This window comes from Myotis yumanensis, unplaced genomic scaffold, assembly GCF_028538775.1.
Source record: "Myotis yumanensis isolate MYYU_CA2020_CCGP unplaced genomic scaffold, mMyoYum1.0.hap1 SCAF_12, whole genome shotgun sequence".
In the NCBI taxonomy this organism is placed as follows: domain Eukaryota; kingdom Metazoa; phylum Chordata; class Mammalia; order Chiroptera; family Vespertilionidae; genus Myotis; species Myotis yumanensis.
This window is the reverse complement of record NW_027223763.1, coordinates 4,491,133-4,516,010: the sequence shown is the minus strand read 5'-3', so window position 1 is coordinate 4,516,010 and position 24,878 is coordinate 4,491,133. Positions and strand designations below refer to the sequence as shown.

General features: G+C 53.3%; 2 protein-coding genes and 1 pseudogene across 2 annotated transcripts; all 3 read left to right on the top strand.

Annotated features, from left to right (window-relative positions):
* The first annotated feature begins 3,666 nt into the window (after positions 1-3,666).
* On the top strand, positions 3,667-12,355 carry LOC139020696 (torsin-1B). Its single transcript, XM_070430473.1, has 5 exons — positions 3,667-3,875; positions 4,764-5,029; positions 6,753-6,928; positions 7,738-7,865; positions 10,071-12,355. Exons 1-5 carry the CDS (start codon positions 3,677-3,679, stop codon positions 10,310-10,312), a joined length of 1,011 nt encoding a protein of 336 aa, XP_070286574.1. The 5' UTR covers positions 3,667-3,676; the 3' UTR covers positions 10,313-12,355.
* Positions 12,356-12,442: 87 nt separating this feature from the next.
* Positions 12,443-14,515, top strand: LOC139020697 (small ribosomal subunit protein eS19 pseudogene; annotated as a pseudogene).
* A 1,651-nt stretch (positions 14,516-16,166) lies between these two features.
* LOC139020694 (torsin-1B-like) lies at positions 16,167-24,005 on the top strand. Its single transcript, XM_070430471.1, has 5 exons — positions 16,167-16,390; positions 17,455-17,720; positions 19,000-19,175; positions 20,162-20,289; positions 21,796-24,005. The coding sequence occupies exons 1-5, from the start codon at positions 16,192-16,194 to the stop codon at positions 22,035-22,037; spliced, it is 1,011 nt and encodes a 336-aa protein (XP_070286572.1). The 5' UTR covers positions 16,167-16,191; the 3' UTR covers positions 22,038-24,005.
* The last annotated feature ends 873 nt before the right edge of the window (positions 24,006-24,878 follow it).

Below are 24,878 nucleotides of genomic sequence, written 5' to 3'. Positions count from 1 at the left end.
CTTACCGCTTTAACTGACGTTGGAGGCTGTTGCTCATTTCCCGGGTATGCCGCTCGGGACTGAAGGGCGTCCAGCCATCTATTCGTTTACAAATATGGATTGGCATCGCGGTGCCCTGGGACAAGGCCTCCGTCTCTGGCCCGGGAGGCGCGTGTCCGTGCAGCGTCTCTGAAGACGGCAGGCCGCCTTGTAAGCTTGCAAGCCGGGCAAAGCCAGAGGCGCTTCGCTGTTCTCGACAAGCCCCCTTCCCGCCACGCACAGAGCACGGTCACCCCGGGCTTCTGTTGAAGGGCCTGATGGTTACAAGCCAGTCCCTCGGAGTAAACATACCCGGTTGGTCTGCTTCTCCGAGGACCCGGATCAAAGCAGCGGAGATCTCCACTTGGCGGTGAAGAAGCTGAGGTTCAGAGGGGCTAAAGCACGTGTCCGAGGACTCACCATCCCCGCAGAAAGGGGTCGTCCTGGCAGGAGTGCAGCGTCCACGTGACCAGGGGTGGGTCCCTTGCTTGCTGTCTGTCCACCAGCCCCTGGAGGAGCTCCCTGTCTGCCTCGTTCCCCTTCCCCAGCGCCTGCCCCCGGGCAGTGCTCAGAGAACACCGTTGGGTGAATGACTGACCACACCGGGTGCTGGAAGCAGGGCCGAGCAGTACATTGGGCAGTGCAAATGGCGTGGCCACCGTGGAGACTGTAATGGGGACCGCGGGGTAAGACTGCTTGTATTTCTGAGCATCTATCACACAGTCGCCTGCCCTAGTGGAGGGAGCCCAGGGCATCCACTGGAGGGCGGACGCGCTTTCCTCCATCACACAGTCGCAGTGGGGGCAGCCATGTTCACCCCAGGGAATGCTACCCCCAACCCCGGCCGCAGCTGATTGGATCAAGGGGCGGGGGGATCCAGGCTGGGCCAATCAAACCCCTCCCCTGGGAGTTTGGAGGGTGAGGGGGGCGGCAGAGAGGCGGTGTGTGGCCTCTCTGGTGTCTGGACCAGCGCACAGACAGCCCGGTGCTATGCAGAGAACGGATCAGACTCACAGAGGGAACGTGGGGAGAGAGGAGGAGGAGGGAGACAGGCGGGCGCCCCGTCCTGACTCAGGCCCCTCCCTCACCCCTGGGCACCTCTGCACATCAGATCTCCTTCCCTCGGATGATGTGCTTATTACACAGGTTGGCAGCCCGTGAGCCACATCCATTAGGATTTCACAGAGATAGACGCTGAATCATTGTGTACAAGACGAGAAAAGGGGGACACCAACTACCACGCACGCCTCTGCACACGAGCGCCTCTCTGTGTAATCTACACACTGGCAGGACTTGGATGAGAACAGGGCTCCGTGTACACAGCTGGCACTGAAAATCACCCAGGCTTTTTAGTTTTTCTGTTGTCATTATTTGTGTGACCTTTTGAAGGTCAGCGGTGGTGAGTCGGGATTTGAACCCACGTTTCTGAGTCCTCAGACCAGCAGCTCACCAGCACCCCCTCGTGTTTCCCTCCGCGGGAGCCCGCCTGGGGCGCGTTCCCAGTCCACCAGCGAGGGGATACCTCTCCTTCCTCAGCCCAGAGCTGCCTGGGAAACAGGTGCAGACCAGGGTGCGCTGTCTCTGGTCCTGAAAACCTCAGGCAGCCGCGGAACCACAGGGCAGCGCCCTTTCTACAGCAGCATCACCATTCCAAGCCAGGCTCGTGGTTCTGCATGTTCCTGAGGAAGTTTAAACGCCGCCGGCAGCGCGCCAAGCGGACAATCATAGGCGAGTAAAGGGAGCGGGACGGCCTAAGGCGGAGGGCAGTGGGCAGTGGAGAAGGGGCCAGCCTTCCAGCGACAGTGACGCCGATGGCAGCCACCATGGGCTCGGACAGTTGATGAACTCCGAGGGTACAGCCTTAAAACCAATGTGGATCTAAATACCCAGAAGCAGCCCGGCCAGTGTGGCTCCAAGACTGCGCATTGACCTGTGAACCAGGAGGTCATGGATCAATTCTGGGTCGGGGCACATGTCAGGGTCTCGGGCTTGATCCCCAGTGAGGGGTGCGCAGGAGGCAGTCAATGAATGATTCTCTCATCATTGATGTTTCTATTTCTCTCCCTCTCCCTTCCTTTCTGAAATCAACAAGAATATATATTTTTTATTGATTTTTTACAGAGAGGAAGGGAGAGGGATAGAGAATTAGAAACATTGATGAGAGAGAAACATCCATCAGCTGCCTCCTGCACATCCCCTACTGGGGATATGCCCACAACCAAGGTACATGCCCTTGACCAGAATTGAACCTGGGACCCTTGGGTCCGCAGGCTCACGCTCTATCCACTGAGCCAAACCGGTTAGGGCAAGAATATATATTTTTTAAAAAGAAACAGGGTGGGGCAGGAACCCAGGGGCAGCAACATTCCTGCTGGTGGCTGCCTCACCCCTGGGATCCTCGGTCACTCAACATTATTTACATTTTCATGGGCCACTCTGTATTCTTCTGCTGCTGCTGCTTCTTTTTTTCACATCAGAGAATTTTATGGGACACGGCTCATGACCTGGCAGGCCCAGGACAAAGTCCTCAGACAGGGCTGGAGGACGGTGGTTCCATCCAAAAGGCTCAGGACACACGGGAACCCCACAGGGTGATACTAAACTTTACTGTATACTTGGGAGACGGAAGTGCTGCTCCACAGACGTGTAAACAGGTCAAATCTTTATCATAAACATCCAGTGGAAATGACAACTCCAATTCGTCCTTAGACACAGAGCATCTGGGGCAGGAAGATGGGTGGGTGTGGCCAAAGGGCATCCTCACTGGTCAGCAGACCTGGAGGGTGATGAGTGGGCCCAGGGCCGGTGGGGGCAACAGACGATGGGCACTAGGACACTGCGCATTGACAAGACCAATTGTGAGCCCTGGCTGGTTTGGCTCAGTGGATAGAGCGTCAGCCTGTGGCCTGAAGGGTCCCGGGTTCGATTCTGCTCAAGGGCACATGCCCGGGTTGCAGCCTCGATCCCCAGCAGAGGGCGTGCAGGAGGCAGCCGAGCGATGATTCTCTCTCATCATTGATGTTTCTATTTCTCTCTCCCTCTCCCTTCCTTTCTGAAACCAATAACAATATTTTTTTAAAGACCAATTATGGGGGGACTGCCCCTTGCGGGTATCAGGCTGTTGATTCTGGGATGACACTCTGTCCTCACTCGGCACCTGGCGAACTCGAATTCGCAGTTCGGACAGGAGCCTCCTGCTCCGCGGCCGGGGCCCCTCGCCCGCCTCGCCCGCCTCCCCCGCGGCCAGAAGCCCCGAGGGCGGACCCCGCTCCCCCGCCGCCGCCCCCCCAGCACCGCCAGGGGCCTGCCCGCACCGCAGCGGGAACGGAGCCGCTTCGGGGAGAAGGGCGGTGGGGGGACCCGAGGGGCCTGACCGGGGACGCGCTCACTGAGGCTCCAGGGGACGGCGGGGGCCAACGGGGAACGCGAGAAAACAACCCCGAAGGCGCCAGGCGCGGGCTCACCCCAGCGAAGAGCCGCCGGACACACCACCTGCCACTCACAGAGAAGGTGGCGCAGAGCCGGACATCCGGGGTGGGCGGGCCTGTGCGGCGGAAGTGACGCACGCGGAAGTCCCGGCGGTCCCTGGGCCGCCGCGCGGGCGGCGCCGAGGCAGTGGAAGCTGCGAGCCGGGCGGTGCGGGTGGTGGTGCCGGGAGATGCGGGCGGCGGGGCGGCTCGGGAGCGGCGCGGCGCTGTGGCTGCTGCTGGCGGCGCAGGCGGTGGCGGCGATCGAGCCCATCAGCGTGGGCATCGCCATCGGGGCCGCGTCGGTCATCACCGGCTACCTCTCCTACCGGGACCTGTACTGTCGCTTCGCCGAGTGCTGCAGCAAGCAGCGGCCGCTCAACGCCACCGGTAGGCGGGTCGGCGGGTGGGCGTGGAGGAGCGTGAAGGCCGGGCCCCGAGGTGGGGGAGGCAGAGGGCGGTGGGGCCTCGGTCGGGACCCCAGCCCTGGGAGCCGCGCCTCCTGTCGACGTCAGGAGCGTCCACGCGTGTCAGGATCCTTACGAATGTGTTTGAGACAATCCGACAATTCCCACGAAGCAAAATCCCACCGGCTTGAGAAATGCTCCCAAAGTGGCAGCTTTACCGCTTATTTTCTGCATCAGAGTCAGAGGGGCAGACGGAAGGGGGTCCGTGAAGTTCGCTGGTGATAGATCAGGGAGGCGGGAGAAGGTGTTCAGGGAAGAACATTCAAACATGTGAAGATCTGTGAGTCTGTAGGGGCTGCCATGCCGGCCTCCCTGACCTGGTCAAGGTCAGTAGTGGTCCCTTTCCTGTCCACGCCCCCCAGGTCGGCGTTGTGACCCCTGGGATCACAGCAGAAAGAAACTGAAAGCAGCTGGTCAGCCCTTCTGAGTCATCTGAACCTTCAGTGGTTTGCAGGTGTGTGGCCTCCACCCAGGCTGCCCACATCTGGCCCGGGCGTTCTGACAAGCCAGCGGGGGTGGACGGGAGAGCGTGCAGCTCAGTCGAGAGAGGGCTAGTCCTTGGATAAAGGGACACGTGTGGCCTGCGTGTCAGAGCCCAGAGTGTTGAGGACACTCATCCATCTAGTGCATTTCTCTGCAAGTGGCGCCGTGTGTCTGCAGCTCTTGTTCCGCCGCAGGGCCAGCCTGGGGTCTGGCAGAGACCCTGCTGGGCCCCGTGCCCTCGCGCCTCTCTGGCTGGCTGGGACAAGGCCGCTTGCTGGTGCAGGTTTAACGTGCCTTTCTCTCTCTGTTCTCGGGCTGGCTCCTGCAGCCCTCAAGCTGGATTTGGAGGAGAAGCTGTTTGGGCAGCATCTGGCCGCAGAGGTGATTCTCAAGGCGCTGACTGGCTTCAGGAGCAACGACAATCCTAAGAAACCACTGACTCTTTCCTTGCACGGCTCGGCTGGCACCGGCAAGAATTTTGTGAGCCAAATTGTGGCTGAAAATCTTCATGCAAAAGGCCTGAAGAGTAACTTTGTCCACCTGTTTGTGTCGACTCTGCACTTCCCTCACGAGCAGCACATAAAGCTGTACCAGGCAAGGGAACCCTGCTATCCCGTCCACCCGCCTCTCGTCTGGGCCGCCTGTTTTCTCACTCCAGCCTCTGCTGCTTCTCTGCCTGCTGCAATAGCCCCAGGCCCCGCTGAGTTAAGGACACTCACACAGTGTAACGCTTGGCCATGTGCAGGTCTCTCCTACAACTTCTTCCTCGCTTGATTCCAAAACAATACAGTGGCGTAGATGATATTTCTGTTAAAAGATGGAGGCTAGAGGGGTGCGGTTGTTCAGTGTGTTTCCTTCCATGTCTGCATGGAATAGGGTTCGATATCTGAAAGAGGAGCCGCACACAAATGAGAGAAAAATGACACGAGATAATTTTTGAAATATTGGGGGACCAGGCGGGCAAGTGCAGGACTTCCACCGATGCTCAGGCCGCTCCAAACTTTTATTTGGTCTGGGGTAGCCCTAGGGTAAGGAGGTTTCAATGACACATAGACTAGGTCATAGCATGACCCTTAGGTAATTTACATGATTAAAGGTAGGGAGGTTGCTTCAGCTACCATTTTCTAGGTTAACTGGGTGGTACACAGCCCTGACCTTTGCTAGGGCTTCAAGGTTACTAACTTTTGGGGGTCTCTGTCTATACTCAGCTAGTGAAGACAATAAATAGACTCCGGCAGGCGGTGACTTGCTGCTTACAATCTTGGTGACCTGGTAGCAAATCAGAAACTGGAACCCAAATCTGCTGACTTCCAGGTCGCAGGGTAGCCACTTTCTGCAGTGATTGAGCACGCTCAGCCTTCCCTTCCCGGCCCCGGTTAAGGTGGGTGGTCTGGAAGGATGCACGATTTGCTGGGAACAGCTGGCTAAGGCTCCCACCCGTGGTTCGGGCTTGCCCTGCATCTCGCAGACCAGAGGGCGTGTTTCCTCCTCTCCCGAGTGCACTCCCCCTGCTCCTCCCAGCCCTCAAGTCCTTGGCGTTGCTTTCCTTCTTCCAGTGAAAGCCTCAGACAGCTGAACCTTAACACCACGTCTCCATTTGAGATGTTCTTTCCACATGTGCCCATAGGGAGTTGTCTGGTCGGGTTCTCATTTCAGTGAGTGTCATCCTCATAAGAGTCAGTGTTCCTACTGGTAGGTGGGGACTGGAGTCAGAAACAGAAACTGGACTGAGCGAGGAAGTGAAAGTGGGTCTATGCCACACCGGTGGGCGGGAGATGGGAAAGGCTGCCAACAGGGAAGTAGTGTGCTTGCTTGCTCCATAGAGGGCCTGCTGCCTGGGTGTCTTTTTGTTTCAAGAAAGCCTGGGAACAAATGCTTTTTGTGAAGTGTCGTCTGGTCCTTTGTTGGCGGCACCAGGAAAAGGCATTGCCCTCGGCACTGGGAGTCTTCCTCCAGCTCCTGTTCCTCAGTGTGCCTGCTGAGGCTGAGATTTTGGTCCACAGTGAGAGGAAGGCTGTGGGTTGGTTAACAGTGAATTGATAAGCTTTCATGTATCCTGTTCCTTAAAAAGTGATATTTAGCACATCATTTGAGTTAGGAAAAAAATCTCTGCTCGTTTCTACTTTTAATTGGTAACGTTTGGGAAAAGCTGTTCCCCAGCGAAGGGACGTTAGGGTACAGTTGCTAAGAGTTCTTTGTGAAACCCCAGAGAGTTGTGGTTTTCCCCTTTGAGAGCACGAGGGATAGGGGAGCACTTCTGCACCCCTTGGCCCAGCCTTTGAGCCTCCACGTCCTATTTCTTTTCTGGATGGTCTAGGACCAGTTACAGAGGTGGATTCGGGGTAACGTGAGTGCCTGTGCAAGCTCCGTGTTCATATTTGATGAGATGGATAAACTGCACCCCGGGGTCATCGACGCCATCAAGCCGTTCCTGGACTACTATGAGCAGGTTGATGGCGTGTCGTACCGGAAGGCCATCTTCATCTTCCTCAGGTTAGTGGGAAGTGGTTTCTCAGGGACACACTTGCCCCTCGGCCTCCCGGGGCTGGAATGAGGTCCGGCGACCATCAGCATCCTGTTCCCAGGAACAGAAGTGCCAGCCTGGCAAGAGTGACTGATTTCCTTTGCTGTCGTGTTGCTGGTATCAGCGTGGCACAGAGGGGCAGGAGAAGATGAATTCAATATGGCTGCTAACAGGCTATTTCATTACTGCACATGCTTCTACGTAAAGTGGTGGCGTTAGGTAGCAGGTTCTAAACAAAGATTGTCAGCTCCTTGAGGGCAGACACTGCGTTTTCTTTGTCTAGCATGACTTGGTTATATTCTTTGGTTAAGTATAAACCTTTAGAGCAGGTGTGTTTCCTCATTAGACACAGAAGTCTTTTTTTTTTTTAACATGGAATTTATTGGGGAGACATTGGTTAATAAAATGTTACAGGTTTCAGGGTACAATTCTGTAACACATCATCTGTGTGTTCACCACCCCAAGTCAGGTCTCCCTCCCTCATCATTTATCCCCCGCTTACCCTCTTCTACCTCTCCCAGCTTCTAGGCACAGAAGTGTTTGTTTGTTTTTTAATTAAATCTTTATTGTTCAGATTATTACATTTGTTCCTCTTTTTTCCCCCATAACTCCCCTCCACCCAGTTCCCACCCCACCCTCCTCCCTCACTCCCCACCCACTGTCCTCACCCATAGGTGCACAATTTTTGTCCAGTCTCTTCCCACATCCCCCTCACCCCTTTCCCCCCAAGAGAAGTCTTAGTATGTGGTTTTAATCTTTGTTTCTTGGGCAAACTCAGCAACGCAGGCGGGGACCTCATCACGAAGACGGCCCTGGAGTTCTGGCGGGCGGGAAGGAAGAGGGAGGACATCCAGCTGAAAGACCTGGAGCACGCGCTGTCGGTGGGAGTCTTCAACAACAAGCACAGTGAGTCTCCAGGGGCAGCCCTGCACCTGCCGCAGTCCTCGCCCCCAAGCCTTTCACAGAGGCCGCAGGACCCGCTCGCCTCCGGGGCTTTGCCGGGCCAGGGGCTTTCTCAGGGTGTTTCTCAGGTGTTCTATCTATGAAAGGTAACCTCACAGGCTGATCTGATTATAAATTCCTAACTGGGAAGGCCCTGACAGGGAGTCACACCCCGGGCATGTAACCTTATTTTTTTTTATTATATATTTTTATTGACTTCAGAGAGGAAGGGAGAGGGAGAGGGAGAGAGAGATGGAAACATCAATGATGAGAAATAATCATTGATCGGCTGCCTCTTGCACTGGGGATTGGACCTGAAACATGGGATGGGCATATGCCCTGACCGGGAATCGAACCCTGACTGGGAATCGAACCCTGACTTGCCGGTGGTCTTAATCCAGCATCTAGAAGCATTCTGGAATCTGGAGTAGGCACTGTGTATAAATGATTAGAGAGTCCAGAGATGAAACATAATTTTGGAAGGCATTTGGGGTACCAGAGAACACTTAGCTTAAGGAACTAAGTTCTCCCTTATCTCAGGACCCTTTGCTTTTTATTAACACAAATTGTCCTAAGGCAAAGTAGATAACCATCAAAGGCCAGGTTTAGTATATACAGAATCCATTGTCAGATTAGAGGAATTGCCTACGGCTGTTCAGGTATTTGGCCAGTAGGAGGCAATAAAATGTAGGTTGAAATGCCCTCAGCCGCCTGGCAGAAGCAATCATTTTATGCATCCTTTTCAGGTTTGGGGAAATGCCCTCAGCCATCTCCAGATGATTCAGCCCTGCTAATATGCTGGAATTGGCTCCCGGCACTGACTTCCTGGTTCATAGGTCGATGCTCAACCACTGAGCCACGCCAGCTGTGCGGCATGTAACTTCTTTAGTGAAAGGCTTATCTTTGCCTTAACCAGTTAACTACCACTTGTCCAAAACAGAAACCATCCCCACATGCCATGATATTTTAATTTAATTTAAAAAATAAATTTTCAGTGAATATTATAAAAATATATTACTCCCAAGTCAGGTGTTCTTGAGTATTTTCAGCTGAAAATTCTCACGAAAAATGATTTTCAAGTTGGTCAGGGCTGCCATTTAGGGAAAACATTTTTTTTATAAACACACGTGGTGCATAGGGAAGGTCTGCCACTTGCATCTACAGATGCTTATGGTGTACAATGGGTTAAGTAAGCCCTGTCCCTTGTTTCTGAGCATCTAGCTTAACACACCTTGATTTGCTAGAGTAAGCCTCTTTCTCGGCCTCCTCAAAGGCGTAACCACCCTCAGGGAGCCCATAATCCTGTTAATCTGAATCCAACCCCCCTGGCTTTCTCCCACCTTCATTTCATCTTCCTTACTTTCCCTCCATAATCCGAAATGCATAAAAGACGTTGCAAAGCCCTAACTGGTTTGGCTCTGTGGGTAGAGCGCCGGCCTTTGGACTGAAGGGTCCCAAGTTCGATTCCGGTCAAGGGCATGTACCTTCGTTGCAGACACATCCCCAGTAGGGGGTGTGCAGGAGGCAGCTGATCAATGTTTTGCTCTCATCGATGTTCTAACTCTCTATCCCTCTCCCTTCCTCTCTGTAAAAAATTAATAAAATATACTTTAAAAAAAATAAGGGCTCTTTAAGAAAAAAAAAGCTGCAAAGCTGTCCTTCCTGGAGGCTTTTTTTTCCAGTTTGCTGAGTTCATGCTTCTAGGAACGTCCTCTGGCTCAAAATACATTTTTATAAAAATTCTCCGTAGGTTTGGATGTTTCCTCTATTGTGTGTTTTTAAAAAATATATCTTTATTGATTTCATAGAGGGAGAGAGAGGTAGAAACATCAGTAATGAGAGAGAATCATTGATTGGCTGCCTCCTGCATGCCCCACCCTGGGGCATCAAGCCTGCAACCCAGGCACATACTCTGACCTGGAATTGAACTGTGACCTCCTGGTTCATAGTTTGATGCTCACCCACTGGCCGGGCTGGACATGTCTTAGGTTGACATGTTCTAGAAGCCAGTGTGCAGGGGCAGCCAACCGATCCTTACATCAGGTTTGTTGCACGCTTGACAAAAAGACTTTCAAGGGGTGAAGACACGAAGGTGTGCTGTGGTCGGGATAGGACGGGCCCTGTGAGAGCAGCGAGCTCGCCAGGTGACCGTGCCGGGCTGTTTTGCAGGTGGCCTGTGGCGCAGCGGACTGATAGACAAAAGCCTCATCGATTACTTCATCCCCTTCCTGCCCCTGGAGTACACGCATGTGAAGATGTGTGTGCGGGCCGAGATGAAGGCCCGTGGTTCCGCCATAGACGAAGACGTTGTCACCAGAGTGGCAGAGGAAATGACGTTTTACCCCAAAGGTGAAAAAATCTACTCCGACAGGGGCTGCAAGACTGTGCAGTCGAGACTGGATTTCCAGTGACCTCCATCCGAGCAGGGCCCGAGCCAGCTGGGAGCTCAGGAGCGAGGGCCCGGCCTTTCAGAAGCATTCTGAAGACGTCGTCAGGGTTTGCACATTTGTACCTGTGGACTTTTGGAATCTAGAAGTTTCTATGAGTTGATTTTTGATGAGCCACTAATCTGCCAAGTGCACTTGGCATTTTGCAACATGGTAGCAATGCAACAGTTGCTGCAGTTGAAGATGAACTTTTAAAACCCGCTCTCCCCCACTCCTACAGACTTTGCAGAAGTGCCTTCAAACAGCTGTCTGTGTGAGACCCATGACTGTGGCCCTCAAGCTGCTGTCCCTCCTGAAGTCCAGGGCCTGCTGCAAGCTGGGAGCACTGGCTGTCACCTGCCGGAATCAGGCTTCCGCCCCGGTTCTCTCTTCACAGAGAGCGTCCCGACTTGAAGTATTTTCAGTGGAGATTGGTGGTGCCTTCAGGCGCAGGCAGTGTCTGGCGGGAGGACATGTGGGGTCCTCGTCTGTGCGGCAGCCAGACGGACAGATCATCGCCGCCTGGCCGTTGCTCTGCTGCTCGGGGAACCCGCTCGCCTCTCCCTGTGGCACTTCTCCTGGACGTCAGTGACCACCAGCTTCCCCCGCCACTAGTCGGACTGCAACCAGAGCGTTGGTTTCAGTTTCAAGTCCTTGGTCCCATGGGGAAATGTTTGTTACAGTGTACACTTGGGTCATTCTCTTGCTGTAACCCACAGAACCATTTGAAATCTAGAACACGGTCATCTCTGTGGAGATGGGGTCAGCTTGCCGACTCTGCATTGCCAAAGAGGAAGTATTGTATACTAGAAACACTGGAGTTTTCAAAGATGAGTATATATGTGTGTGTATATGTATATATATATATATATATATATACACACACACACACACATACATATATTTTAATATATTTTTGTTGATTTTAGAGCGAAAGAGAGGGAGAGATAGAAACATCAATGATAAGAGCGAATCATCGATCAGCTGCCTCCTGCATGCCACCCCCCACTGGGGATCAAGCCTACAACCTGGGCACGTCCCCCTGGGCAGAGTCAAACCTGGGACCCTTCAGTCCGCAGGTCAACGCTCTGTCCACTGAGCGAAACCAGCCAGGCAAGGATGAGTATATTTTTATAATGTTTGTATTTCTGGATGTTAGAGAATACTAATGTAGGGCGTTGCTCATTTTAAACAGGGGAAGGACACTAATGGAATAATTGTCTATGATCAGAAACTCTGAAAATGAAGGGTATGATTTATTGTCAGATGCATGGTACTGTATTGTCACAATTATAGAACAAAGTAATTATCGGTCAGCCTGGAGTTGTGGCTTTCCTGGGTGTCATCTGATAGTGACGCCCTCTGTGGCAGTGCCAGGCTGGACTGCCCTGGTCCCTGGGAAATCAGACGATCCCAGCCCGTGTGAAGCGTTTACCTCGTGGCTGCAGTGGACCCACAGATGTAATGAGGACGTGCAGCCTTTTCACGTAGATGTGGTAAATGAATATTTTTATGACATGGAAGGCCTTATGGAGGATCATACTGTCCTTTAAAAATGCCAAAGTGAGGTAACAAATGCTCAGATTGGAGGAACCTTTTTTCTGCCAAGGGCCATTTGGATATTGTAACATCATTCAGGGGCCGTACAGAATTATCAACTTAAAAATTAGCCTGATATATTTGGTCAAACACTTAACTTGATGCTTTGGTAGGGCCGGACCAAATGATTTCATGGGTCATATATGGCCCTGGGGCTGGACCTTCCCCACCCTCGGTTTACAATGATGCAGTCAACTCAGCATATGTTGGCCACATCAAAACTGCCTGTTATAAAAGGAATCACGTGGATGTAAAATACAGCCTAGGGAATCGTCAATAATAACTGTGGGTGTCAGACGGGACCATTACTGGTTTGTAACTTGAAAAGGCCACAGTTGACCATGGAACAGCCTCCCCCACCCCACACAATGTACACGGGAGCTTGAGATGACCTAGTGAATCTACACTAATAAAAGAGAAAGATGCAAATTGACTGTACCTTCATAACACCCATCAGCCAATCAGCAGTGGGTATGCAAATTAACCCATCAAAGATGGCGGGCTGGTTTGCAGGTGCTGAGCGGTCAGGGCCGGGTTGGGACACTTGTGTTGTCACCATGACGACAACACAGGCATTCTGCACTGCCCCAGCCGCTCCAGGCATCTGGGCAGCGTGAGAAGGCGGAAAGGTGGCTCCAGGACAGAACGAAGGCAGAAAGGTGGCTCTGGGCCGAAGCGAAGGTGGTGCTGGCAGCCAGGGGAAGGAACGCCCATTCTTGCATGAATCTTAGTGCATCGGGCCTCTAATATAAAGCCGGAATTTTATCATATGAGATGTCATTTGCAGATTTTCCCCCTAGTTTATGTACTTGGTAACTGAAAAGTTTGAGCTTGGAATGAAGGCTCAGCAACTCGGGTGTTGGGCTCCGTGTGCCCGGCCATGGTGGTTTGCAGGCGGCATCACACAGAATCAGTATTTACCTTACAGGCTCTTACACCCAGACAAATACCATGTTAACCTGGATGAGGGGCTCTACTCCAATCACATGTTCACGGATGGAGACAGTATCAAGATCGTTGGACTTCCAATGTATTCTAAGACGAGTGGAGGGACTTGAGACATGGGGAAACGCAACTTGTCTGGCTGACATTTTTTATTTTTAGAGACAGAGAGAGAAACATCGATGTGAGAGACACACATCAATTGGTTGCCTCTGAGCTTGCAACCAAGGTATATGCCCTTGCCTGGAATCAAACCTGGGACCCGCAGGCCCACGCTCAGCTGACATTCTGAACCTGAGCTAGGCCAAGGTCAGACCAGGAAACCTAACTGCCAGGTCTTCCCCCCAGAACTGGAAATGAAACCCTAGTTGTAACCCAGAGCTCAGCTTAATCACACTTACCTGCCTCTTATCTGTCAGTGAGTTGTTAACACCAGCCCTTTCCCCAGAGCTGAGGAGAGCCAGCTGACTTTCTAAAGTTCAAACCCTCTTCCCATCATCACCCCCACACCCCTCACTTCTCAGTTGGACGTGCCCAAGTCCCAGGAGACGGACATTTCCGGTCGGGTTCCCACCAGACAGCCTCATCTACAAAGACAACTCCAAATTGAGTCAGGGGCCCTCTGTGTTCTGTAATTGGGGACCCCCAGGTGCTGCCATCTTCAAATGCATGATAGATCCCAATCTGTGACTCCTGGTGACCTGGCCAGAGTCGGCTCCACGTCTAGAACTTTCCAACATGTAGAGCTGTCCTCAGGGGGCCAGGGTGACAAAGGGTCCTGCGTCAGCCCACAGCCAGGCTGCCAACCCGTCTGTGCCTGCTGAAACCTGTCTCTGTGAACACTGCTCAGGCCTCACCCCCCAGGAGCCCCACCTGTTCGTAGGCGCATGTGCAGATTGTGTAACAAGGTATGTCAGTCAGCAGTACTCCCTACTCCTGCCTGGCGTCTCTGGATTGGACTCCACGGCTGGTGTCAGGAGCTGCATGAGCCCCATGGTTGGCAATGCCCCATGCAGCTGGGCGAGTGGCCAGGTTGTCCTAGGATCCTTGGTCTCTGGTTAAGAGTTCATGTGATTCCGGCCTGGACTGCTCCTGCTAGGTCTTCATTCATAGCTTAAGCACACAAGGCCTACAAGGGAGGGGCTTTCTCCTTTAAAACTGTGTCCAGAGCTTTTCCCCTGGCTGGCAGCTCGGAGGTCGCACGATGCCCGGAGTTACTGTAAAAGATGTGAACCAGGAGGAGTCGTCACAGCTCTGGCAGCCTTCCTCAAAAAGTCTGGAAAGCTGAAAGTCCCTCAATGGGTGGACACTGTCAAGCTGGCCAAGCATGAAGAGCTTGCTCCCTATGATGAGAATTGGTTCTACACATGAGCTGCTTCCACAGCGCGGCACCTGTATCTTCCGGGAGGCACTGGGATTGGCTCCATGACCAAGATCTATGGAGGACAACAGAGAAATGGTGTCATGCCCAGCCACTCTAGCAGAGGCTCTAAGAGCGTGGCCCGCAGGGTCCTCCAAGCCCTGGAGGGGCTGAAAATGGTGGTAAAGGATCAGGATGGGGGCCGCAAATTGACACCTCAGGGACAGAGATCTGGACAGAATCGCAGGGCAGGTGGCAGCTGCCAACAAGAAGCATTAGAACAAGTGCTGGGTAAATAAAACTGCATCATTCTTAAAAAAACAACAACGGTGTCCAGAAATTACAGTTTTATTATAAAACTAGTGGCCTGGTGCACAAAATTTGTGCGGGGGGGGGGGGGGGGGGGGGAGGGGTGTCCTTCAGCCTGGCCTAAACCCTCTCCAATCTGGGACCACTGGCTCCTATTCGCTCACCTGCCAGCCTGTCTGATTGCCCCTAACCACTCTGCCTGCCAGCCTGATTGCTCCCAACTGACAACCCCCCCCCACCCCCCACCCCCACCCCCGGCAGCCTGATCGCCCGCAACTGCCCTCCCCTGCTGGCCTGGTTGCCCCGAACTGCCCTCCGCCGCTGGCCTGGTTGCATCTAACTGCCCTCCCCTGCTGGCCCGGTCACCCCTAACTGCCCTCCCCTGCTGGCCCGGTCACCCCTAACTGCCCTGCCTGCTGGTCTGGTCACGCCTAACTGCCCTCCCTTGCCAGCCTGGTCGCCCTTAACTACCCTCCCCTGCCAGTCTAGTTGCTCCAACTGCCCTCCCCTACAGGTCTGGTCACCCCTAACTGTCCCCCCCTGCAGGCCTGGTCGCCCCCAACTGCCCTCCCTTGCAGGCCTGGTCACCCCCAACTGGGAGATGGAAGAACTGCTCCACAGACGTGTAAACAGGTCCAATCTTTATCATAAACATCCAGTGGAAATGACAACTCCAACTCGTCCTTAGACACAGAGCATCTGGGGCAGGTAGATGGGTGGGTGTGGCCAAAGCCAGCATCCTCACTGGTCAGCAGCCATGGAGGGTGATGAGTGGGCCCAGATGTCCCTGGCACAGGGCCGGTGGGGGCAACAGACGATGGGCACTAGGACACTGCGCATTGACAAGACCAATTGTGAGCCCTGGCTGGTTTGGCTCAGTGGATAGAGCGTCAGCCTGTGGCCTGAAGGGTCCCGGGTTCGATTCTGCTCAAGGGCACATGCCCGGGTTGCAGCCTCGATCCCCAGCAGAGGGCCTGCAGGAGGCAGCCAAGCGATGATTCTCTCTCATCATTGATGTTTCTATTTCTCTCTCCCTCTCCCTTCCTTTCTGAAACCAATAACAATATTTTTTTAAAGACCAATTATGGGGGGACTGCCCCTTGCGGGTATCAGGCTGTTGATTCTGGGATGACACTCTGTCCTCACTCGGCACCTGGCGAACTCGAATTCGCAGTTCGGACAGGAGCCTCCTGCTCCGCGGCCGGGGCCCCTCGCCCGCCTCGCCCGCCTCCCCCGCGGCCAGAAGCCCCGAGGGCGGACACCGCTCCCCCGCCGCCGCCCCCCCAGCACCGCCAGGGGCCTGCCCGCACCGCAGCGGGAACGGAGCCGCTTCGGGGAGAAGGGCGGTGGGGGGACCCGAGGGGCCTGACCGGGGACGCGCTCACTGAGGCTCCAGGGGACGGCGGGGGCCAACGGGGAACGCGAGAAAACAACCCCGAAGGCGCCAGGCGCGGGCTCACCCCAGCGAAGAGCCGCCGGACACACCACCTGCCACTCACAGAGATGGTGGCGCAGAGCCGGACATCCGGGGTGGGCGGGCCTGTGCGGCGGAAGTGACGCACGCGGAAGTCCCGGCGGTCCCTGGGCCGCCGCGCGGGCGGCGCCGAGGCAGTGGAAGCTGCGAGCCGGGCGGTGCGGGTGGTGGCGCCGGGCGATGCGGGCGGCGGGGCGGCTCGGGAGCGGCGCGGCGCTGTGGCTGCTGCTGGCGGCGCAGGCGGTGGCGGCGATCGAGCCCATCAGCATGGGCATCGCCATCGGGGCCGCGTCGGTCATCACCGGCTACCTCTCCTACCGGGACCTGTACTGTCGCTTCGCCGAGTGCTGCGGCAAGCAGCGGCCGCTCAACGCGACGGGTAGGCGGGTCGGCGGGTGGGCGTGGAGGAGCGCGAGGGCCGGGCCCCGAGGTGGGGGAGGCAGAGGGCGGTGGGGCCTCGGTCGGGACCCCAGCCCTGGGAGCCGCGCCTCCTGTCGACGTCAGGAGCGTCCACGCGTGTCAGGATCCTTACGAATGTGTTTGAGACAATCCGACAATTCCCACGAAGCAAAATCCCACCGGCTTGAGAAATGCTCCCAAAGTGGCAGCTTTACCGCTTATTTTCTGCATCAGAGTCAGAGGGGCAGACGGAAGGGGGTCCGTGAAGTTCGCTGGTGATAGATCAGGGAGGCGGGAGAAGGTGTTCAGGGAAGAACATTCAAACCTGTGAAGATCTGTGAGTCTGTAGGGGCTGCCATGCCGGCCTCCCTGACCTGGTCAAGGTCAGCTCGTGGTCCCTTTCCTGTCCACGCCCCCGTGTCGGCGTTGTTACCCCTGGGATCACAGCAGAAAGAAACTGAAAGCAGCTGGTCAGCCCTTCTGAGTCATCTGAACCTTCAGTGGTTTGCAGGTGTGTGGCCTCCACCCAGGCTGCCCACATCTGGCCCGGGCTTTCTGACAAGCCAGCGGGGGGTGGCAGGGGAAGCATGCAGCTAGTCGAGAGAGGGCTAGTCCCTGGATGAAGGGACACGTGTGGCCTGGGTGTCAGAGCCGGAGTGTTGAGGACACTCGTCCATCTTGTGCAGTGGTCGGGAAACTCATTAGTCAACAGAGCGAAATATCAACAGTACAACTATTGAAATTTTCTTTGAGAGCTATATTTTTTAAACTTAAACTATATAGGTAGATACATTGTTATTAACTTAATTAGGGTACTCCTAAGGCTTAGGAAGAGCCACACTCAAGGGGCCAAAGAGCCGCATGTGGCTCTGGAGCCGAAGTTTGCTGACCACACATCTAGTGATTTCCCTGCAAGTGGCCCCATGTGACTGCAGCCCGTGTTCTGCCCCAGGGCCAGCCTGGGGTCCGGCAGAGGACGAGGCCGCCTTGCTGGTGCAGGTTTAACGTGCCTTTCTCTCTCTGTTCTCGGGCTGGCTCCTGCAGCCCTCAAGCTGGATTTGGAGGAGAAGCTGTTTGGGCAGCATCTGGCCGCAGAGGTGATTGTCAAGGCGCTGACTGGCTTCAGGAGCAACGACAATCCCAAGAAACCACTGACTCTTTCCTTGCACGGCTGGGCTGGCACAGGCAAGAATTTTGTGAGCCAAATTGTGGCTGAAAATCTTTATGCAAAAGGCCTGAAGAGTAACTTTGTCCACCTGTTTGTGTCGACTCTGCACTTCCCTCACGAGCAGCACATAAAGCTGTACCAGGCAAGGGAACCCTGCTATCCGTCCACCAGCCTCTCGTCTGGGCCGCCTGTTTTCTCACTCCAGCCTCTGCTGCTTCTCTGCCTGCTGCAATAGCCCCAGGCCCCGCTGAGTTAAGGACACTCACACAGTGTAACGCTTGGCCATGTGCAGGTCTCTCCTACAACTTCTTCCTCGCTTGATTCCAAAATAATACAGTGGCGTAGATGATATTTCTGTTAAAAGATGGAGGCTAGAGGGGTGCGGTGACTTGCTGCTTACAATCTTTGTGACCTGGTAGCAAATCAGAAACTGGAACCGAAATCTGCTGACTTCCAGGTCGCACGGTAGCCAGTTTCTGCAGTGAATGAGCACGCTCAGCCTTCCCTTCCCGGCCCCGGTTAAGGTGGGAGGTCTGGAAGGATGCACGATTTGCTGGGAACAGCTGGCTAAGGCTCCCACCCATGGTGCGGGCTTGCCCTGCATCTCCCAGACCAGAGGGCGTGTTTCCTCCTCTCCCGCGTGCACTCCCCCTGCTCCTCCCAGCCCTCTAGTCCTTGGCGTTGCTTTCCTTCTTCCAGTGAAAGCCTCAGACGGCTGAGCCTTACCACCACGTCTCCTTTTGAGATGTTCTTTCCACAAGTGCCTATAGGGAGTTGTCTGGTCAGTGAGTGTCATCCTCGTAAGAGTCAATGTTCCTACTGGTAGGTGGGGACTGTCAGAAACAGAAACTGGACTGAGCGAGGAAGTGAAGGTGGGTCTGTGCCACACGGGCGGGCGGGAGATGGGAAAGGCTGCTTGCTCCATAGAGGGCCTGCTGCTTGGGTGTCTTTTTGTTTCAAGAAAACCTGGGAACAAATGCTTTCTGTGAAGTGTCGTCTGGTCCTTTGTTGGCGGCACCAGGAAAAGGCATTGCCCTCGGCACTGGGAGTCTTCCTCCAGCTCCTGTTCCTCAGTGTGCCTGCTGAGGCTGAGATTTTGGTCCACAGTGAGAGGAAGGCTGTGGGTTGGTTAACAGTGAATTGATAAGCTTTCATGTATCCTGTTCCTAAAAAAGTGATATTTAGCACATCATTTGAGTTAGGAAAAAAATCTCTGCTCGTTTCCACTTTTAATTTGTAACGTTTGGGAAAAGCTGTTCCCCAGCGAAGGGACGTTAGGGTACAGTTGCTAAGAGTTCTTTGTGAAACCCCAGAGCGTTGTGGTTTTCCCCTTTGAGAGCACGAGGGCTAGGGGAGCACTTCTGCACCCCTTGGCCCAGCCTTTGAGCCTCCACGTCCTATTTCTTTTCTGGATGGTCTAGGACCAGTTACAGAGGTGGATTCGGGGTAACGTGAGTGCCTGTGCAAGCTCCGTGTTCATATTTGATGAGATGGATAAACTGCACCCCGGGGTCATCGACGCCATCAAGCCGTTCCTGGACTACTATGAGCAGGTTGATGGCGTGTCGTACCGGAAGGCCATCTTCATCTTCCTCAGGTTAGTGGGAAGTGGTTTCTCAGGGACACACTTGCCCCTCGGCCTCCCGGGGCTGGAATGAGGTCCGGCGACCATCAGCATCCTGTTCCCAGGAACAGAAGTGCCAGCCTGGCAAGAGTGACTTCCTGATTTCCTTTGCTGTCCTGTTGCTGGTATCAGCGTGGCACAGAGGGGCAGGAGAAGATGAATTCAATATGGCTGCTAACAGGCTATTTCATTACTGCACATGCTTCTACGTAAAGTGGTGGCGTTAGGTAGCAGGTTCTAAACAAAGATTGTCAGCTCCTTGAGGGCAGACACTGGGTTTTCTTTGTCTAGTATGACTTAGTTATATTGTTTCGTTGAGTATAAACCTTTAGAGCAGGTGTGTTTCCTGATTAAACACAGAAGTCTTTTTTTTACATGGAGTTTGTTAGGGAGACAGTCTATATAATAAAAGGCTAATATGCAAATGGTCATCATGCCCTCACCTGTAATAACCGATCAGGAGCTGCGTGTGCAGCAGGCACGCACGGGTGGGCAGGGCTGCATGTGCGGCGAGGTGTGTGAGGGTTGGTGGGGCTGCGTGTGTGACCAATCACCAGGAGATGCATGGAGCACCCCTCGGTCCCCTAACCCCACCCCCCGGCTCCTGTGGGTGGTAGCGGCGCCTCGCTCTTGCCCTCCGCAGAAGCGGCGTGGCTCCCACCAGCTCCCGTGGGCACACTGTGGCTCCCGCCGGCTCCCACGAAATCGGCAGGTGGCCTACTGCAAGCGATTTCATGTACTGGGCCATTAGTTGGTTAAAAAAATGATACAGGTTTCAGGGTACAATTCTATAACACACCATCTGTATATTGTATTGTGTTCACCACCCCAAGTCAAGTCTCCCTCCCTCACCATTTATCCCCACCCCCACCCCCCGTTACCCTCTTCTACCTCCCCCAGCCCCTAGGCACAGAAGTCTTAGTATGTGGTTTTAATCTTTGTTTCTTGGGCAAACTCAGCAACGCAGGCGGGGACCTCATCACGAAGACGGCCCTGGAGTTCTGGCGGGCGGGAAGGAAGAGGGAGGACATCCAGCTGAAAGACCTGGAGCACGCGCTGTCGGTGGGAGTCTTCAACAACAAGCACAGTGAGTCTCCAGGGGCAGCCCTGCACCTGCCGCAGTCCTCGCCCCCACGCCTTTCATGGAGGCCGCAGGACCCGCTCGCCTCCGGGGCTTTGCCGGGCCAGGGGCTTTCTCAGGGTGTTTCTCAGGTGTTCTATCTATGAAAGGTAACCTCACAGGCTGATCTGATTATAAATTCCTAACTGGGAAGGCCCTGACAGGGAGTCACACCCCGGGCATGTAACTTTTTAAAAAAATACATGTTTTTATTGATTTCAGAGAAGAAGGGAGAGGGAAAGAGAGATAGAAACATCAGTGATGAGAAATTATCATTGATCGGCTGCCTCCTGCACACCCCACACTGGGAATCGAGCCTGAAACTTGGGCATGTGCCCTGACTGGGAATTGAACCCTGATTTCCTGGTTCATAGGTCGATGCTCAACCACTGAGCCTCGCCAGCTGGGCAGCATGTAACTTCTTTAGTGAAAGGCTTATCTTTGCCTTAACCAGTTACTACCACTTGTCCAAAACAGAAACCATCCCCACATGCCACGATATTTTTAATTCAATTAGGAAAATCAATTTTCAGTTAACATTATAAAAATAAATATATTACTCACAAGTTGGGTGTTCTTGAATATTTTCAGCTGAAAATTCTCACGAAAAGTGATTTTAAAGTTGGTCAGGGCTGCCACTTAGGGAAAACACTTTTTTTCTTATAGACTCGAGTGGTGTATGGGAAGGTCTGCCGCTTGCATCTAAGGATGCTTATGGCATACAATGGGTTATGCAAGCCCTGTCCCTTGCGTCGGAGCATCTAGGTTAACACACCTTGATTTGCTGGAGTAAGCCTCTTTCTCAGACTCTTCAAAGGGGTAAATATCCTCAGGGAGCCCATAATCGTCTTAATCTGAACCCAACCCGCCTGGCTTTCTCCCACCTTCATTTCATTTTCCTCACTTTCCCTCTGGAATCCTAAATGCATAAAAGAAGCTGCAAAGCTGTCCTTCCTGGAGGCTTTTTATTTTTCCAGTTTGCTGAGATCATGCTTCTAGGCAAGTCCTCTGGCTCAAAATAAATTTTTATAAAAATTCTCTATAGGTTTAGGTGTTTCCTCTGTTGTGTGTGTGTTTTCTTTAATATGTCTTTACTGCTTTCAGAGAGCGAGAGAGAGGGAGAAAGAGAGAGAAACATCAGTGATGAGAGAATCATTGATTGGCTGCCTCCTGCATGCCCCACACTGCGGATCAAGCCTGCAACCAGGCACATGCCCTGATGGGGAATTGAACTGTGACCTCCTGGTTCATAGTTTGATGCTCACCCACTGGCCGGGCTGGACATGTCTTAGGTTGACATGTTCTAGAAGCCAGTGTGCAGGGGCAGCCAACCGATCCTTACATCAGGTTTGTTGCACGCTTGACAAAAAGACTTTCAAGGGGTGAAGACACGAAGGTGTGCTGTGGTCGGGATAGAACGGGCCCTGTGAGAGCAGCGAGCTCGCCAGGTGACCGTGCCGGGCTGTTTTGCAGGTGGCCTGTGGCGCAGCGGACTGATATACAAAAGACTCATCGACTACTTCATCCCCTTCCTGCCCCTGGAGTACACGCATGTGAAGATGTGTGTGCGGGCCGAGATGAAGGCCCGTGGTTCCGCCATAGACGAAGACGTTGTCACCAGAGTGGCAGAGGAAATGACGTTTTACCCCAAAGGTGAAAAAATCTACTCCGACAGGGGCTGCAAGACTGTGCAGTCGAGACTGGATTTCCAGTGACCTCCATCCGAGCAGGGCCCGAGCCAGCTGGGAGCTCAGGAGCGAGGGCCCGGCCTTTCAGAAGCATTCTGAAGACGTCGTCAGGGTTTGCACATTTGTACCTGTGGACTTTTGGAATCTAGAAGTTTCTATGAGTTGATTTTTGATGAGCCACTAATCTGCCAAGTGCACTTGGCATTTTGCAACATGGTAGCAATGCAACTGTTGCTGCAGTTGAAGATGAACTTTTAAAACCCGCTCTCCCCCCACTCCTACTGACTTTGCAGAAGTGCCTTCAAACAGCTGTCTGTGTGAGACCCATGACTGTGGCCCTCAAGCTGCTGTCCCTCCTGAAGTCCAGGGCCTGCTGCAAGCTGGGAGCACTGGCTGTCACCTGCCGGAATCAGGCTTCCGCCCCGGTTCTCTCTTCACAGAGAGCGTCCCGACTTGAAGTATTTTCAGTGGAGATTGGTGGTGCCTTCAGGCGCAGGCAGTGTCTGGCGGGAGGACATGTGGGGTCCTCGTCTGTGCGGCAGCCAGACGGACAGATCATCGCCGCCTGGCCGTTGCTCTGCTGCTCGGGGAACCCGCTCCCCTCTCCCTGTGGCACTTCTCCTGGACGTCAGTGACCACCAGCTTCCCCCGCCACTAGTCGGACTGCAACCAGAGCGTTGGTTTCAGTTTCAAGTCCTTGGTCCCATGGGGAAATGTTTGTTACAGTGTACACTTGGGTCATTCTCTTCCTGTAACCCACAGAACCATTTGAAATCCTAGAACACGCTCATCTCTGTGGAGATGGGGTCAGCTTGCCGACTCTGCATTGCCAAAGAGGAAGTATCGTACACTAGAAACACTGGAGTTTTCAAGGATGAGTATATATATACACACACACACACACACATATTTTAATATATTTTTCTTGATTTTAGAGAGGAAGGGAGAGGGAGAGATAGAAACATCAGTGATGAGAGAGAGTCATTGATCAGCTGCCTCCTGCATGCCACCCCCCACTGAGGATCGAGCCTGCAACCTGGGCACGTGCCCCTGGGCAGAGTCAAACCTGGGACCCTTCAGTCCGCAGGTCAACGCTCTATCCACTGAGCGAAACCAGCCAGGCAAGGATGAGTATATTTTTATAATGTTTGTATTTCTGGATGTTAGAGAATACTAATGTAGGGCGTTGCTCATTTTAAACAGGGGAAGGGCACTAATGGAATAATTGTCTATGATCAGAAACTCTGAAAATGAAGGGTATGATTTATTGTCAGATGCATGGTACTGTATTGTCACAATTATAGAACAAAGTAATTATCGGTCAGCCTGGAGTTGTGGCTTTCCTGGGTGTCATCTGATAGTGACGCCCTCTGTGGCAGTGCCAGGCTGGACTGCCCTGGTCCCTGGGAAATCAGACGATCCCAGCCCGTGTGAAGCGTTTACCTCGTGGCTGCAGTGGACCCACAGATGTAATGAGGACGTGCAGCCTTTTCACGTAGATGTGGTAAATGAATATTTTTATGACATGGAAGGCCTTGTGGAGGATCATACTGTCCTTTAAAAATGCCAAAGTGAGGTAACAAATGCTCAGATTGGAGGAACCTTTTTTCTGCCAAGGGCCATTTGGATATTGTAACATCATTCAGGGGCCATACAGAATTATTAATGTAAAAATTAGCCTGATATATTTGGTCAAACATTTAATTAACTTACCCCTGATGCTTTGGCAGGGCCGGACCAGATGATTTCATGGGTTTTATGTGGCCCTGGGGCCGGACGTTCCCCACCCCTGGTTTACAATGATACAGTCAACACGTGCGGGCCGCATCGAAACTGCCGTTATAAAAGTAATCACGTGGATGTGAAGTACAGCCTAGGGCAGTGATGGCGAACCTATGACACGTGTGTCAGAGGTGACACGCAAACTCATTTTTTTGGTTGATTTTTCTTTGTTAAATGGCATTTAAATATATAAAATAAATATCAAAACTATAAGTCTTTGTTTTACTATGGTTGCAAATATCAAAAAATTTCTATATGTGACACGGCACCAGAGTTAAATTAGGGTTTTTCAAAATGCTGGCACGCCGAGCTCAAAAGGTTCGCCATCACTGGCCTAGGGAATGTCAATAACTGTGTGGTGTCAGATGGGACCATTACTGGTTTGTAAGTTGAAAAGGCCATGGTTGACCAAGGCCCAGCCTCCCCCACCCCACAGAATGTACACGGGAGCTTGAGATGACCCAGTGAATATAAAATGATCAAGCCAGAATTGTATCATGTGAGATGTCATTTGCAGATTTTCCCCCTAGTTTATGTACTTGGTAACTGAAAAGTTTGAGCTTGGAATGAAGGCTCAGCAACTCGGGTGTTGGGCTCCGTGTGCCCGGCCATGGTGGTTTGCAGGCGGCATCACACAGATTCAGTATTTACCTTACAGGCTCTTACACCCAGACAAATACCATGTTAACCTGGATGAGGGGCTCTACTCCAGTCACATGTTCACGGATGGAGACAGTATCAAGATCGTTGGACTTCCAATGTATTCTAAGACGAGTGGAGGGACTTGAGACATGGGGAAATGCAACTTGTCTGGCTGACATTTTTTATTTTTAGAGACAGAGAGAGAAACATCGATGTGAGAGACACATCAATTGGTTGCCTCTGAGCTTGCAACCAAGGTATATGCCCTTGACTGGAATCGAACCTGGGACCCGCAGGCCCACGCTCAGCTGACATTCTGAACCTGAGCTAGGCCAAGGTCAGACCAGGAAACCTAACTGCCAGGTCTTCCCCCCAGAACTGGAAATGAAACCCTAGTTGTAACCCAGAGCTCAGCTTGATCACACTTACCTGCCTCTTATCTGT